Source organism: Pseudophryne corroboree, chromosome 1, assembly GCF_028390025.1.
Source record: "Pseudophryne corroboree isolate aPseCor3 chromosome 1, aPseCor3.hap2, whole genome shotgun sequence".
In the NCBI taxonomy this organism is placed as follows: domain Eukaryota; kingdom Metazoa; phylum Chordata; class Amphibia; order Anura; family Myobatrachidae; genus Pseudophryne; species Pseudophryne corroboree.
The window spans coordinates 474,217,015-474,230,737 of NC_086444.1; the positions used below are offsets into that span (position 1 = coordinate 474,217,015).

The window sequence follows — 13,723 nt, forward strand, 5'->3', positions numbered from 1 at the left end:
ACCCAGTTGAAATTCCTCTGTAGGGGCCTTCCTGGCCTCGCACCACGCAACATATTTACGCCAAATACGGTGATAATGTTGTGCGGTTACATCCTTCCTGGCTTTGATCAGGGTAGGGATGACTTCATCCGGAAAGCCTTTTTCCTTCAGGATCCGGTGTTCAACCGCCATGCCGTCAAACGCAGCCGCGGTAAGTCTTGGAACAGACAGGGTCCCTGCTGGAGCAGATCCCTTCTTAGAGGTAGAGGCCACGGTTCCTCTGTGAGCATCTCTTGAAGTTCCGGGTACCAAGTCCTTCTTGGCCAATCCGGAGCCACGAGTATAGTCCTTACTCCTCTCCTTCTTATGATTCTCAGTACCTTGGGTATGAGAGGCAGAGGAGGGAACACATACACTGACTGGTACACCCACGGTGTTACCAGAGCGTCCACAGCTATTGCCTGAGGGTCCCTTGACCTGGCGCAATACCTGTCTAGTTTTTTGTTGAGGCGGGACGTCATCATGTCCACCTTTGGTTTTTCCCAACGGTTTACAATCATGTGGAAGACTTCTGGATGAAGTCCCCACTCTCCCGGGTGGAGGTCGTGTCTGCTGAGGAAGTCTGCTTCCAAGTTGTCCACTCCCGGAATGAACACTGCTGACAGTGCTATCACATGATTTTCCGCCCAGCGAAGAATCCTTGCAGCTTCTGCCATTGCCCTCCTGCTTCTCGTGCCGCCCTGTCTGTTTACGTGGGCGACTGCCGTGATGTTGTCCGACTGGATCAACACCGGCTGACCCTGAAGCAGAGGTCTTGCTTGGCTTAGAGCATTGTAAATGGCCCTTAGTTCCAGGATATTTATGTGAAGTGACGTTTCCAGGCTTGACCACAAGCCCTGGAAATTTCTTCCCTGTGTGACTGCTCCCCAGCCTCTCAGGCTGGCATCCGTGGTCACCAGGATCCAGTCCTGAATGCCGAATCTGCGGCCCTCTAGAAGATAAGCACTCTGCAACCACCACAGGAGAGACACTCTTGTCCTTGGGGACAGGGTTATCCGCTGATGCATGTGAAGATGCGATCCGGACCATTTGTCCAGCAGATCCCACTGAAATGTTCTTGCGTGGAATCTGCCGAATGGAATCGCTTCGTAGGAAGCCACCATTTTTCCCAGGACCCTTGTGCATTGATGCACTGAGACCCGGTCTGGTTTCAGGAGGTTTCTGACTAACTCCGATAACTCCCTGGCTTTTTCTTCCGGAAGAAACACCTTTTTCTGGACTGTGTCCAGAATCATCCCTAGGAACAGCAGACGTGTCGTCGGAATCAGCTGTGATTTGGGGATATTTAGAATCCACCCGTGCTGTCGTAACACTACTTGAGATAGTGCTACCCCGACTACTAACCGTTCCTTGGATCTTGCCCTTATCAGGAGATCGTCCAAGTAAGGGATAATTAAGACGCCTTCTCTTCGAAGAAGTATCATCATTTCGGCCATTACCTTGGTAAAGACCCGGGGTGCCGTGGACAATCCAAACGGCAGCGTCTGAAACTGATAGTGACAGTTCTGTACCACAAACCTGAGGTACCCTTGGTGAGAAGGGTAAATTGGGACATAGAGGTAAGCATCCTTGATGTCCAGAGACACCATATAGTCCCCTTCTTCCAGGTTCGCGATCACTGCTCTGAGTGACTCCATCTTGAACTTGAACCTTTGTATGTAAGTGTTCAAAGATTTCAGATTTAAAATAGGTCTCACCGAGCCGTCCGGCTTCGGTACCACAAACAGCGTTGAATAATACCCCTTGCCCTGTTGCAGGAGGGGTACCTTGATTATCACCTGCTGAGAATACAGCTTGTGAATGGCCTCCAATACCGCCTCCCTGTCGGAGGGAGACGTCGGTAAAGCAGACTTTAGGAACCGGCGAGGGGGAGGTGTCTCGAATTCCAATTTGTACCCCTGAGATACCACCTGAAGGACCCAGGGGTCTACCTGCGAGTGAGCCCACTGCGCGCTGAAATTCTTGAGACGTGCCCCCACTGTGCCTAAGTCCGCTTGTAAAGCCCCAGCGTCATGCTGAGGACTTGGCAGAAGCGGGAGAGGGCTTCTGTTCTTGGGGATTTGCTGTCTGTTGCAGCCTTTTTCCCCTTCCTCTGCCCCGGGGCAGAAATGAGGAGCCTTTCGCTCGCTTGCCCTTATGGGGACGAAAGGACTGCGCCTGATAATACGGCGTCTTCTTATGTTGAGAGGCGACCTGGGGTAAAAATGTGGATTTCCCAGCTGTTGCCGTGGCCACCAGATCTGACAGACCTACCCCAAATAACTCCTCCCCTTTATAAGGCAATACTTCCATATGCCGTTTGGAATCCGCATCACCTGACCACTGTCGCGTCCATAACCCTCTTCTGGCAGAAATGGACAGCGCACTTACTCTTGATGCCAGTCGGCAAATATCCCGCTGTGCATCACGCATATATAGAAATGCATCTTTTAAATGCTCTATAGTCAGTAATATACTGTCCCTGTCTAGGGTATCAATATTTTCAGTCAGGGAATCCGACCAAGCCAAACCAGCACTGCACATCCAGGCTGAGGCGATTGCCGGTCGCAGTATAACACCAGTATGTGTGTAAATACATTTTAGGATACCTTCCTGCTTTCTATCAGCAGGATCCTTAAGGGCGGCCGTCTCAGGAGAGGGTAGAGCCACCTGTTTTGATAAGCATGTGAGTGCTTTATCCACCCTAGGGGGTGTTTCCCAACGCGCCCTAATCTCTGGCGGGAAAGGATATAATGCCAATAATTTTTTAGGAATTATCAGTTTTTTATCGGGGGAAACCCACGCTTCATCACACACCTCATTTAATTCCAAAGATTCAGGAAAAACTACAGGTAGTTTTTTCTCACCGAACATAATACCCTTTTTAGTGGTATTAGTATTATCAGAAATATGTAAAACATTTTTCATTGCCTCAATCATGTAACGTGTGGCCCTACTGGAAGTCACGTTTGTCTCTTCCCCGTCGACACTGGAGTCAGTATCCGTGTCGACGTCTGTATCTACCATCTGAGGTAATGGGCGTTTTAGAGCCCCTGATGGCTTTTGAGACGCCTGGACAGGCACAAGCTGAGTAGCCGGCTGTCTTATGTCGTCAACTGTTTTTTGCAAAGAGCTGACACTGTCACGTAATTCCTTCCATAAGATCATCCACTCAGGTGTCGACTCCCTAGGGGGTGACATCTCTATTATAGGCAATTGCCCCGCCTCCACATCATTTTCCTCCTCATAGATGTCGACACAACGTACCGACACACAGCACACACACAGGGAATGCTCTGACAGAGGACAGGACCCCACTAGCCCTTTGGGGAGACAGAGGGAGAGTATGTCAGCACACACCAGAGCGCTATATATATACAGGGATAACCTTAAATAAGTGTTTTTCCCCCTTATAGCTGCTATTTGTAATTATTACGCCAATTAGTGCCCCCCTCTCTTTTTACCCTGTTTCTGTAGTGCAGGACTGCAGGGGAGAGTCAGGGAGACGTCCTTTCAGCGGAGCTGTGAAGGAAAATGGCGCCTGTGTGCTGAGGAGATAGGCTCCGCCTTTTCTCCCGCTTTTATGTGGAATCTGGCAGGGGTTAAAATTCATCCATATAGCCCTGGGGGCTATATGTGATGTATTTTCGCCAGCCAAGGTGTTTCTATTGCTGCTCAGGGCGCCCCCCCCCTAGCGCCCTGCACCCTCAGTGACCGGAGTGTGAAGTGTGCTGAGGAGCAATGGCGCACAGCTGCAGTGCTGTGCGCTACCTTGGTGAAGACAGGATGTCTTCTGCCGCCGATTTTCCGGACCTCTTCTTGCTTCTGGCTCTGTAAGGGGGCCGGCGGCGCGGCTCTGGGACCGGACTCCGAGGCTGGGCCTGTGTTCGGTCCCTCTGGAGCTAATGGTGTCCAGTAGCCTAAGAAGCCCAATCCACTCTGCACGCAGGTGAGTTCGCTTCTTCTCCCCTTAGTCCCTCGATGCAGTGAGCCTGTTGCCAGCAGGTCTCACTGAAAATAAAAAACCTAAAACTAAACTTTCACTAAGAGCTCAGGAGAGCCCCTAGTGTGCACCCTTCTCGGTCGGGCACAAAAATCTAACTGAGGCTTGGAGGAGGGTCATAGGGGGAGGAGCCAGTGCACACCAGGTAGTCCTAAAGCTTTACTTTTGTGCCCAGTCTCCTGCGGAGCCGCTATTCCCCATGGTCCTTACGGAGTTCCCAGCATCCACTAGGACGTCAGAGAAAGTTGCATGAAAAGACGCCTGTCAATACCAAGTCACGCCACAGCAGAGTGTGACTAGAAGGGCTGTTTAACGTGCAAAGAGGCTAGATCCGTGATGGCTAACCTATGACACGAGGAACTTTGACCGACACGCCTGTTGGTGCTGCCCTTTGGTTACATGTGCCGCTCTGCTCCAATCCCTGCTTGTTGCATCATGTGCCGCTCTGCTCCAATCCCTGCTTGTTGCGTGCTTGTTGCGTGGAGGCGTGGTGTCCCCGCTGGCGCTGGCGCGAGCGCTCTGCGGAGAACCAGACGGAAGAACGCTACAGGAGGAAAGGAGATCGGCTAGGTTCACAGCCCTGTAGACAGCCAAGTAAGGTGGCCTTCCGATCCACACATCCTGCACCTGCAGGCCTAAGACCTGGGAGATGAGTTTCACAGCCCTGTGTGATCACCCCAGCCCAGTCCGTCATAAACAGCGCAGGAGGACTTGTGATAAGCAGCATTGTGTGGCTCTCCTGTAAGTGCAATCATTACGTAGTGTAGTGCTTTAAATTATTTTGTACCAGGAGTCTGTCCTACAACACCGTTACAGAGGTAATAAAGCATTTAATTTAATAGGTTTTTAATTACCTCTGTAACAGTGTTGTTGGACTGACTCCTGGTACAAAATAATATAAGTTAATTTCGGAATTTACCTTATAATGCCATGATTTTTATTTATGTATTTTTGCAGCCCTGAGATGGATAATCCAAAACATAAAAAAACAAGATTGAATGATAAAGGGAGTGGCAGTAGCAGACCCTTTTAAGACACATGGACAGAGATGTATGGCATTATAGACAAAAAAAACAGATCATTGTGCATACTATGTAACGAGACAGTAGTAAGCAGAACATGGAACATAAATAGACATTTTGAAACTAATCATCGCCAGCTCTTAGAAAAAAATCTGGATGAAAGGAAGGAATACATTTCTAGGCAGTTACACCTCTATAAGAGCCAATCAAAATCCCTCCTTAAATTTGTAAAAGGCTCTACACATTTAACATAAGCAAGTTTATGCATTGCTCACTCCATAGCTCAGCATGGAAAAGCCCTCAGTGATGGAGAATTTATTAAAGACACTCTTCTAAGATGTGCGCCAGTTTTATTTCACGATATGCAAAATAAACATGCTATTATTAAGCGAATTTCTGAGTTACTAATCAGTAGAAATGTCATCAAAGACAGAATAATGAGATTGGACACAAACATACAGCATCAGTTAAAAGGAGACTTAGATAATTGTAAATATTTTTCGATTTCTCTTGATGAAACTACTGATGTCACATCAAATGCTCGGTTGGCCATTATTGCTTGATATTCAGATGGCCTCACAATGAGAGAAGAGTTGATTAAGTTAGAATCAGTGCCAACAAGTACATCAGGGAAGGAAATATGTAAGGTTGTTATACAAACATTCCGTGACCTAAACATTGATATGTGTAAAGTCGTGTCAGTGACGACAGATGGGGCACCTAATATGGTGGGAAAAAGTGTAGGATTTGTGAAGTTGTTTATGGAAGCTATTGGACATCCACTTGTTCCTTTTCATTGTATTATCCATCAGGAGGTGTTGTGTGCCAAGGCAGGATTCACAGAATTAAATGATTTAATGTCAGTTGTAACAAAAATAGTGAATTTCATAGCTGCACGACCCCTTCAGAAGCGAGAATTTTCTGCACTTTTACAGGAAGTTGATTCAACCTACAGTGGACTGCTGATGTTCAATAATGTGAGGTGGCTAAGCCGAGTAGAAGTACTTGAGCGATTTGTGGAGTGCTTTTCAGAAATTAAGCTTTTTCTTGAGAATAAGGATCTTGCAAAATTTCCTCAGCTCAATGATCATAAGTGGGTCAACGCATTGATGTTTTTCACAGATATCTCTATTCATATGAATGAGCTAAATTTAAAATTACAAGGTTTTGGCAAAAGTATTGATGTTATGTTTGGATACATAAAAGCCTTTCAAAGTAAACTTAAAATCTTTAAGCGAGATATAGAAAGTAAAACGTATAAGTATTTTCCACAAGTAAAAAAGTATTTTGAGAATGCCAGCACAACTGTACAAAATGAACTAGAGCCTATGCACATGAAGTACCATGATATTGTGAACTCTTTACTTGACCAGTTCAGTGAAAGGTTTAATCAATTTAGAAGCCTTGAACAGACCATTAAAATAATTAAGTATCCAGATGTAGTAGTCTACAGTACTTTAGAATTAAATAGTTTCAAATGGATGGAAATTGATGATTTGGAGATGCAACTTGCTGAATTTCAAGACAGCATCTGGAGTCAAGTGTTTGTCGATTTGAGGGCCAAACTTGAGCATCTGGAAATAAATCGTTTGGAGAATGAAGAGTGCCACTACGAACAGGAAATTTGGAGTGCTTGGAACAGATTACCAGACACTTTTAGCGCCCTGAAAAAACTAGGAATGGCTTTACAAACAATTTTTCGCTCAACATACTTTTGAGAGACCTTATTCTCAGCATTAAATAATATTAAAACAAATAAAAGAAACAGACTGACAGATGAAGTTAGTAGCGCTTGCTTGGCCCTGAAGTGCACAAAATACAACACTGCAATTGAAGATTTAGCAAATGCAATTCAGCAACAGAAAAGTCACTAAGCCTGGTAAATCATTATTTGTTTTTTGCTTTTTGAACTAATAAATATAATAAATATATTAAAATATATAACTCTGTCTTTATTATGGCTGCAAATATCACCAAATTATTGATAATTCTTGAAGTGACATGCGACCCGAGGAAGGCTACACTTTTTTCCGATTTTCAACATACCAAGCTGAAAAGGTTAGCCATCACTGGGCTAGATATGAGTGAACACATCTGTATCAGATGGGAAAAGGAGTCAGAAAAAGGAACAAACCAACAAAGAAGGAAAATATTTGATTTATTCTAATTGATAAGTTGTTGGAGAAGGACCGAAAAAAGTTAACGACATCTAGTACGGTGTGCAGAGATCCACTGGCAGTTGCAAAAATAGGAGCAGGTTATTCACATACACTGCACTCAGTCACTGCCCAACACTGAAACAATGGATGTCATTGCAGGAGCCAATGAAACAGGCCAAGGGTTTAATAGCAAAGACAGACAGAGCAAGAGACAAAAAGCATCCCTGTCTAGTGCCTCTACAAAGGGGAAAGTAAGCAGAAGAAAATCCCATTGTGCAAACCATAGTTGTTGGGGTAGAATAAAGAACCTGAAGCCAACCAATAAAGCCGGGCTCTAACACAAACACTACAAAGTTCTTGACAGTGATAGACCAACTTCAATAGCCCAACTTCACTGTTGAAGGTAACAAAGTAGAAATTTCAGGCAGCAAACATGGAAAAGTGCACATGGGCCAGTATTTACTAAAAATCCGAGTTTGGCCGATTTGTGTTTTTTTTTTCTAAGTCCCAATCCGGGAATTTACTAAGCACCAATCTCGGCAGTGTCTGGCCTATTCGTAATGGTTTGAATGACAGCCTTCCGAAATACGAATGAATAGACCATCGGTCAAACGCGGCTGTTATTTCATAGAATACGGCCATTCACTATTCATTCGTATTTGGGTGTTAGTTTCTGAGTGTTCAAGTGCGGGTCTGTTTTTTTTTGAATCGTTAAAAAAAGCAGCAAAAAAATAGACCTGCTTTTTCCAGTCGAGTTTGGATAACCATGCATGGATCAGTGAGATCTGTGCATGGTTATCTATGGGAAAGGGTCTGTTTAGTGTAAAATCAGAAAAAAAAATTGCGTGGGGTCCCCCCTCCTAAGCATAACCAGCCTCGGGTTCTTTGAGCCGGTCCTGGTTGAAAAAATATGTGGCAAAAAATGACAGGGGTTCCCCCATATTTAATCAACAAGCACCGGGCTCTGCGCCTGGTCCTGGTTCCAAAAATACGGGGGACAAAAAAGCGTAGGGGTCCCCCGTATTTCTGAAACCAGCATCGGGCTCCACTAGCTGGGGAGATAATGCCACAGCCGGGGGACACTTTGATATCGGTCCCTGCGGCCGTGCCATTAAAACTCCAACTAGTCACCCCTGGCCGGGGTACCGATATCAAAGTGTCCCCCGGCTGTGGCATTATCTCCCCAGCTAGTGGGGCCCGCTGCTGGTTTCAGAAATACGGGGGACCCCTACGCTTTTTGTCCCCCGTATTTTTGGAACCAGGACCAGGCGCAGAGCCCGGTGCTGGTTGATTAAATATGGGGGAACCCCTGTCATTTTATTCAACATATTTTTTCAACCAGGACCGGCTCAAAGAGCCCGAGGCTGGTTATGCTTAGGAGGGGGGATCCCACGCAATTTTTTTCAGAATTTTAAAGACTTTAATTAATTTTTAAGGTACACAATGAAGCCCTGCATGGATCTCACAGATCCGGCCGGGTTTCCTTGTGTTTTTTCAGGCAGTGTTTTACTCATCACTCCCGTAAAACACTGCCTGATATTACGAATCACATCGACATCGGAAACAACGATTGTGCAAAACTCGGCAGCTTAGTGAATGACCGTATCAGGATTCAAAAAGTTGCAGTAAAATGCACCCGATACCATTCGAGTTCAAACACCCTTCAAAACGGTCAAAACACGAATATTAGTAAATAAACCCCATGGTGCCCATATAATAAACACCTGTAACTTTGCAATGGTTTGCTTTGTAACAAGATGTTCCCCCTTGTGTGCAGCAACACTGGCGATAATAAGAGGGACTAACAATAAAAGAGCTCTATGATATAGCTCTATGTCAAGATTCTGTTATGGAAGATTTCTCTGCAGTCTGCTTTCCTGCCTCCACGGGTCACCATGCCCGTTGCCTTGCCCGTGTGTCCATCTGCTGTTCCTCCTGTTTATTTTGAACGGGTTATCCTCAATTAGTGACTTTGATGCAATAATGTGCAAAGCCTCCTGTAAGATCTGCATTTTCATAGTGACTCTGCTCTGTAATATCTGTTTATTGCAGCATGTAAAGGCTAAACTACATTCACATTTGCTGTTTAAAATAAACTTTTGTGCGCCTGCAACTGTTCCTTCTATGCACACTGTGAAATCCTAACACTGAAAAACGTGAATCTGATACAGGAGGGTAATACAGAAAAAGCAAAGAATGTGTCATAGCAAAGCATTGTAGGCTCAAAAGTGCAATGCACATTTTTATTTTCACTTAACCATCATATGATGTAAGTCACTGCAAATGGTTTATGGAAGAGGAACTCTGAGATGTAGGGCTCTATTTACTAAGCCTTGGATGGAGATAAAGTGGATGGAGACAAAGTACCAGCCAATCCGCTTCTAGCTGTCATTTTTCTAACCCAGCCTGTGACATGGCAGTTAGGAGCCGATTGGCTGGTACTTTATCTCCATCCAAGGCTTAGTAAGTAGACCTCTTACACTGTAGCAAGTAGATAATGAACAAGATCAATGCTTTGACCACTAGGCACCGTGATGCAGTGGTTAACTGATTCTGTGTAAATGGAGGGGGGGGGGGGATTCAGGGATACTCTTGGTAAAGATAGTATAGCCAGTATAAGTACGAAAATATCTTCTATCTGATCAATTCCAAAGAATCCCCCATTCATTAGAAATTGCTGCCTAAGAATGTGTAATATCACAAACGTTTATTCATTAACATGTAAGTGTGCAAAAAACAACTTTACCTTCATTTTTCCGCTATATTTTGGGTCAGAAATAGTTTCAAATGCAGCCTCTTTAGTTTGCTGGATAAACTCTGGAAACTTAGAAAATACTTCACTGCAGATTCTTTGAATATGACCTTCCTGTCAAAATCAATCACATATTAAGCATGGAAAAAAAAATTATATTTTAAAATGAAAGTTGGCAATCTCAGGGATACAATTATATATGCTAATATAAAGAATCTCCTTACTTAAACTTTTGATTTAATCATACAGATGTGTCCTCCAACATCCTTGCTGCAGTCACATTAAACAGCCGTGACTCGGTAGCGCCGGACTTCTTTACGTGTGACTTTTCCAATTAAATGTGTCTAAGTCACATTGGGGTGGTCTTCAGTATGCCGAATGTCGGGATGCCGGCGCACAGTATACCGGCGCCGGAATCCCGGCACCCGGCATACCGACAGATATTCTTCCTCGTGGGGGTCCACGACCCCCTGGAGGGAGAATAAATAGCGTGACGCGCATAGCCACCGTGCCAGCAGCGTGGCGAGCGCAGCGAGCCCGCAAGGGGCTCCTTTGCGCTCGCCACGCTGTCGGTATGCCGGCGGTCGGGCTCCCGGCCGCCGGCATACCATACTACACCCGTCACATTGCTATGCAAATAGGACACACAAGCAGCTTCTGCTGATTAAAATGATATGCAGCATGCCTATATTCTGTGTGTGACTGCAGCTGTATCTGCATACAAAATGCTTCATTACAGTGTTTTCCTGGAAACCACTGTAATGTAGCATTTTGTATGCAGATACAGCCACAAGTTGCTTGTGCGTCCGACTTTAGCAGAGCTGCTCGGGAACTGCCAGCTGACTTGCGCCAGGTATCTCCTGCTGCATAGCATACTGAGGCAAGATGTATAAGGACACATCTGTATAGAGGGGAAAAAAATTATATGGATCGGTTGACACTAATTCGGTCGACAGTCAATAGGATGACCCCCGACAGGGTCTTTAGGCCTGCATGTAAAAGGTAGAAAATGGAAAAGGTCGACAGGTACAAAAAGTTGACACATGAGAAGTTTGACATGTAAAATGGTCGACACAAAACAGGTTGACACAATTTTTTTTAATTTTGTTGGTATCTGAACACAGGGAACCCTAATTAGTGTACCACTTACCCTTACATGGCGAGCGGGCAATGTGCTTCACTGCGCTCGGCACAGGTTACTATTCCCATCTGTAGTCCTTTTTGGATGGTAAAGTATGAAAAAGTTGTTAAGAATTAAAAAAAAAAAAAAACGTCAAAAATGTTGTCGTCCATTTGAGCCTGTTGACCTTTTTCATGTCAACCTAATAAACATGTCTACACTTTTACCATGTTGACCATTAGTGGTCGACCTACCGACTGTCGACCTGTAGTCCAGATACCATATTTTGAATGGGATAAAATTGCAATGTTTAATTGTAATATAAAACCTACTATATTTATTTTCCCAGAAAAAATTACAGGCTGGATGGCTCTGAAGACTTTCATAGGTTCTTTGATACGATATGTAACATAGATATATATTTTTCATTATTTATTTAAAGAATAAGAGGTCTATCCCACATAACACATATGTAGCCATAAACATGCACCATATTCATAACACTATACAGTGGGTGAAAAACAATATCCTGAGAACATGTTTTTTTTATTCAGTATGTCATTTTGAGAATTTTATTTATAGAATATTATATCATAAGAATGAGGAGGTCACACATTTTATTTCTCAAATGTCTTACTAGAAAAAATATATTAAGATTTCAAATGTTTTCAAAAAAGTCCTTCTTTTACCAACAAAAGGCTCACAGATTGAAATCCTAGATCTTGTGTCCTGTTCCTTAACATAATAAGGTACTGGTAGTGCTTGGTCTATGCCACAAATATATTATTAATAATATGTCTTACAGTAAACACCATTCATTTATAACTGCTTAAAAAATGTAACTACACAAAAATGAGATGAAATTGCAATAATTATAACCCACCTGTTTTTTGCTGGTGCTGGTGTCTGACTGTAGCAGAGCTGCGTGGTTTGCTACTTTACGGAGAATAGTCAGGTAACTGAAATAAAGCGTCTTCACACTTTCCCCATATTGGTTTTTCTATAATAACAATATTATAATCAGATAATTCACACAGAAGTAATGGCCTTCGTAATCAGCATGTAAATCTACAGCGGGAGTTCTCAATCTCAGCAGGCAATAGGAAGCAGGTAGCTGAAGACTGAGAACCGCCCACAAGAGTTGGCTTTGAAAAGCTGCCTCTTAATAGATACCCCATGATGCAGAAAGATACTTAAATGTCCACTGCATGGTTGTATTTTGTAAATTCAACAATTTACCTGCAGCTGTAATTGCATCTGTCAGAAATGGTTATAAACACAATGGTTATAAATACAGTAAAACTTAACTTGTATTCCTATAAGCATAAATAATAGCCATAGTTAATATCATAGAAATACTACTCAAAACAACACAAATCTATAGTTTTATTAAGGAGTTACCCCATGTAGTCTCTCTTGTCCCTACTTAGTATGCAGGACAATTTGACCTCTCACAAACCTGCCATTTTCATCTCAAAAATACTTCCCGGATAAGACCTCCCAGTGTAACCTCTCTAGTGCACCCAATATGGCTGCCTCATCTGGTACACTTGTGGATGGGATGAAAATACATGGACCTGATAGTTTTGTTTGTACCCTACTCTGAATGTTAGGATGCTGCAATCACCCCCATTTTGTGTCACCTCTTCTAGGGATGGACTATTCCACCCAGGGTAATCCTCTGCTGTGCGCCGAAGATGGCTGCCGCACCTGGTACCCTATGAGGGTGGAATATGCAGCCCATGGAAGTTATTACCCAAAATGCCTACACCAACCCTGCATTTTAGGTTTTCATTTTTATGCCTGTGTGGCCTGTGTATTGCTGTATTAATCTTCTGTATTATGCTTGTCTTGATGTAAAGCGCCTTGAGTCCTGTTTGGAGAAAGAGCGCTATATAAATAAAATTATTATTATTATTATTATTATTATTATAAGGTCCTCAGAGGCAAAGTATCGAACTTGTAGAACTTAGCAAACGTGTTCGATCCAGACCAAGTAGCTGCTCGGTAGAGCTGTAAAGCCGAGACACCCCGGGCAGCCGCCCAGGAAGAACCCACTGACCTAGTAGAGTGGGCCTGTACTTTAGGATCCGGAAATCCTGCCGTGGAATAAGCATGCTGGATAGTAAACCTGATCCAGAGAGCAATAGACTGCTTTGAAGCAGGACACCCAATTTTCTTGGGATCATAGAGAACAAACAAGATTTTCTGTGACGAGCTGTCCTCTTTACATAGATCTTCAAAGCCCTCACAACATCCAGGAACTTTGAGGTAGCAGAGGTGTCAGTAAGCACCGGAAACCACAACAGGTTGGTTGATATGAAAAGCAGACACCACCTTAGGAAGAAATTGCTGACGAGTTCTGAGTTCAGCTCTATCCTCATGAAAAATCAAATAGGGGCTTTTGTGAGACAACGCCCCTAGTTCGAACACACGCCTTGCAGAAGCCAAAACCAACAGTGTAACAGTCTTCCACGTAAGAAACTTAATGTCAACCTCCAGTAAAGGTTCAAACCAGTCTGACTGCAGAAACTGCAATACCACGTTAAGATCCCAAGGTGCCGTGGGAGGCACAAAGGGTGGCTGAATGTGCATAACATGGTCATGGCCATCATGTCTATCTGTGGAATTCCCCACCGACTTGTTAAG

General features: G+C 44.0%; 1 protein-coding gene across 2 annotated transcripts in view; it reads right to left on the reverse strand.

Moving 5' to 3' along the window:
• The window catches only part of ERCC6L2 (ERCC excision repair 6 like 2), a 377,041-nt gene that overhangs the window by 154,662 nt on the left and 208,656 nt on the right, over positions 1-13,723 (reverse strand). For both annotated transcript variants that reach the window (XM_063913746.1, XM_063913745.1), the window contains 2 exons: positions 11,958-12,074; positions 9,949-10,068 (listed from right to left, as the gene is read on the reverse strand). In XM_063913746.1, coding sequence (XP_063769816.1) covers positions 9,949-10,068; positions 11,958-12,074 — 237 coding nt within the window. The remainder of the gene's footprint in view (positions 1-9,948; positions 10,069-11,957; positions 12,075-13,723) is intronic.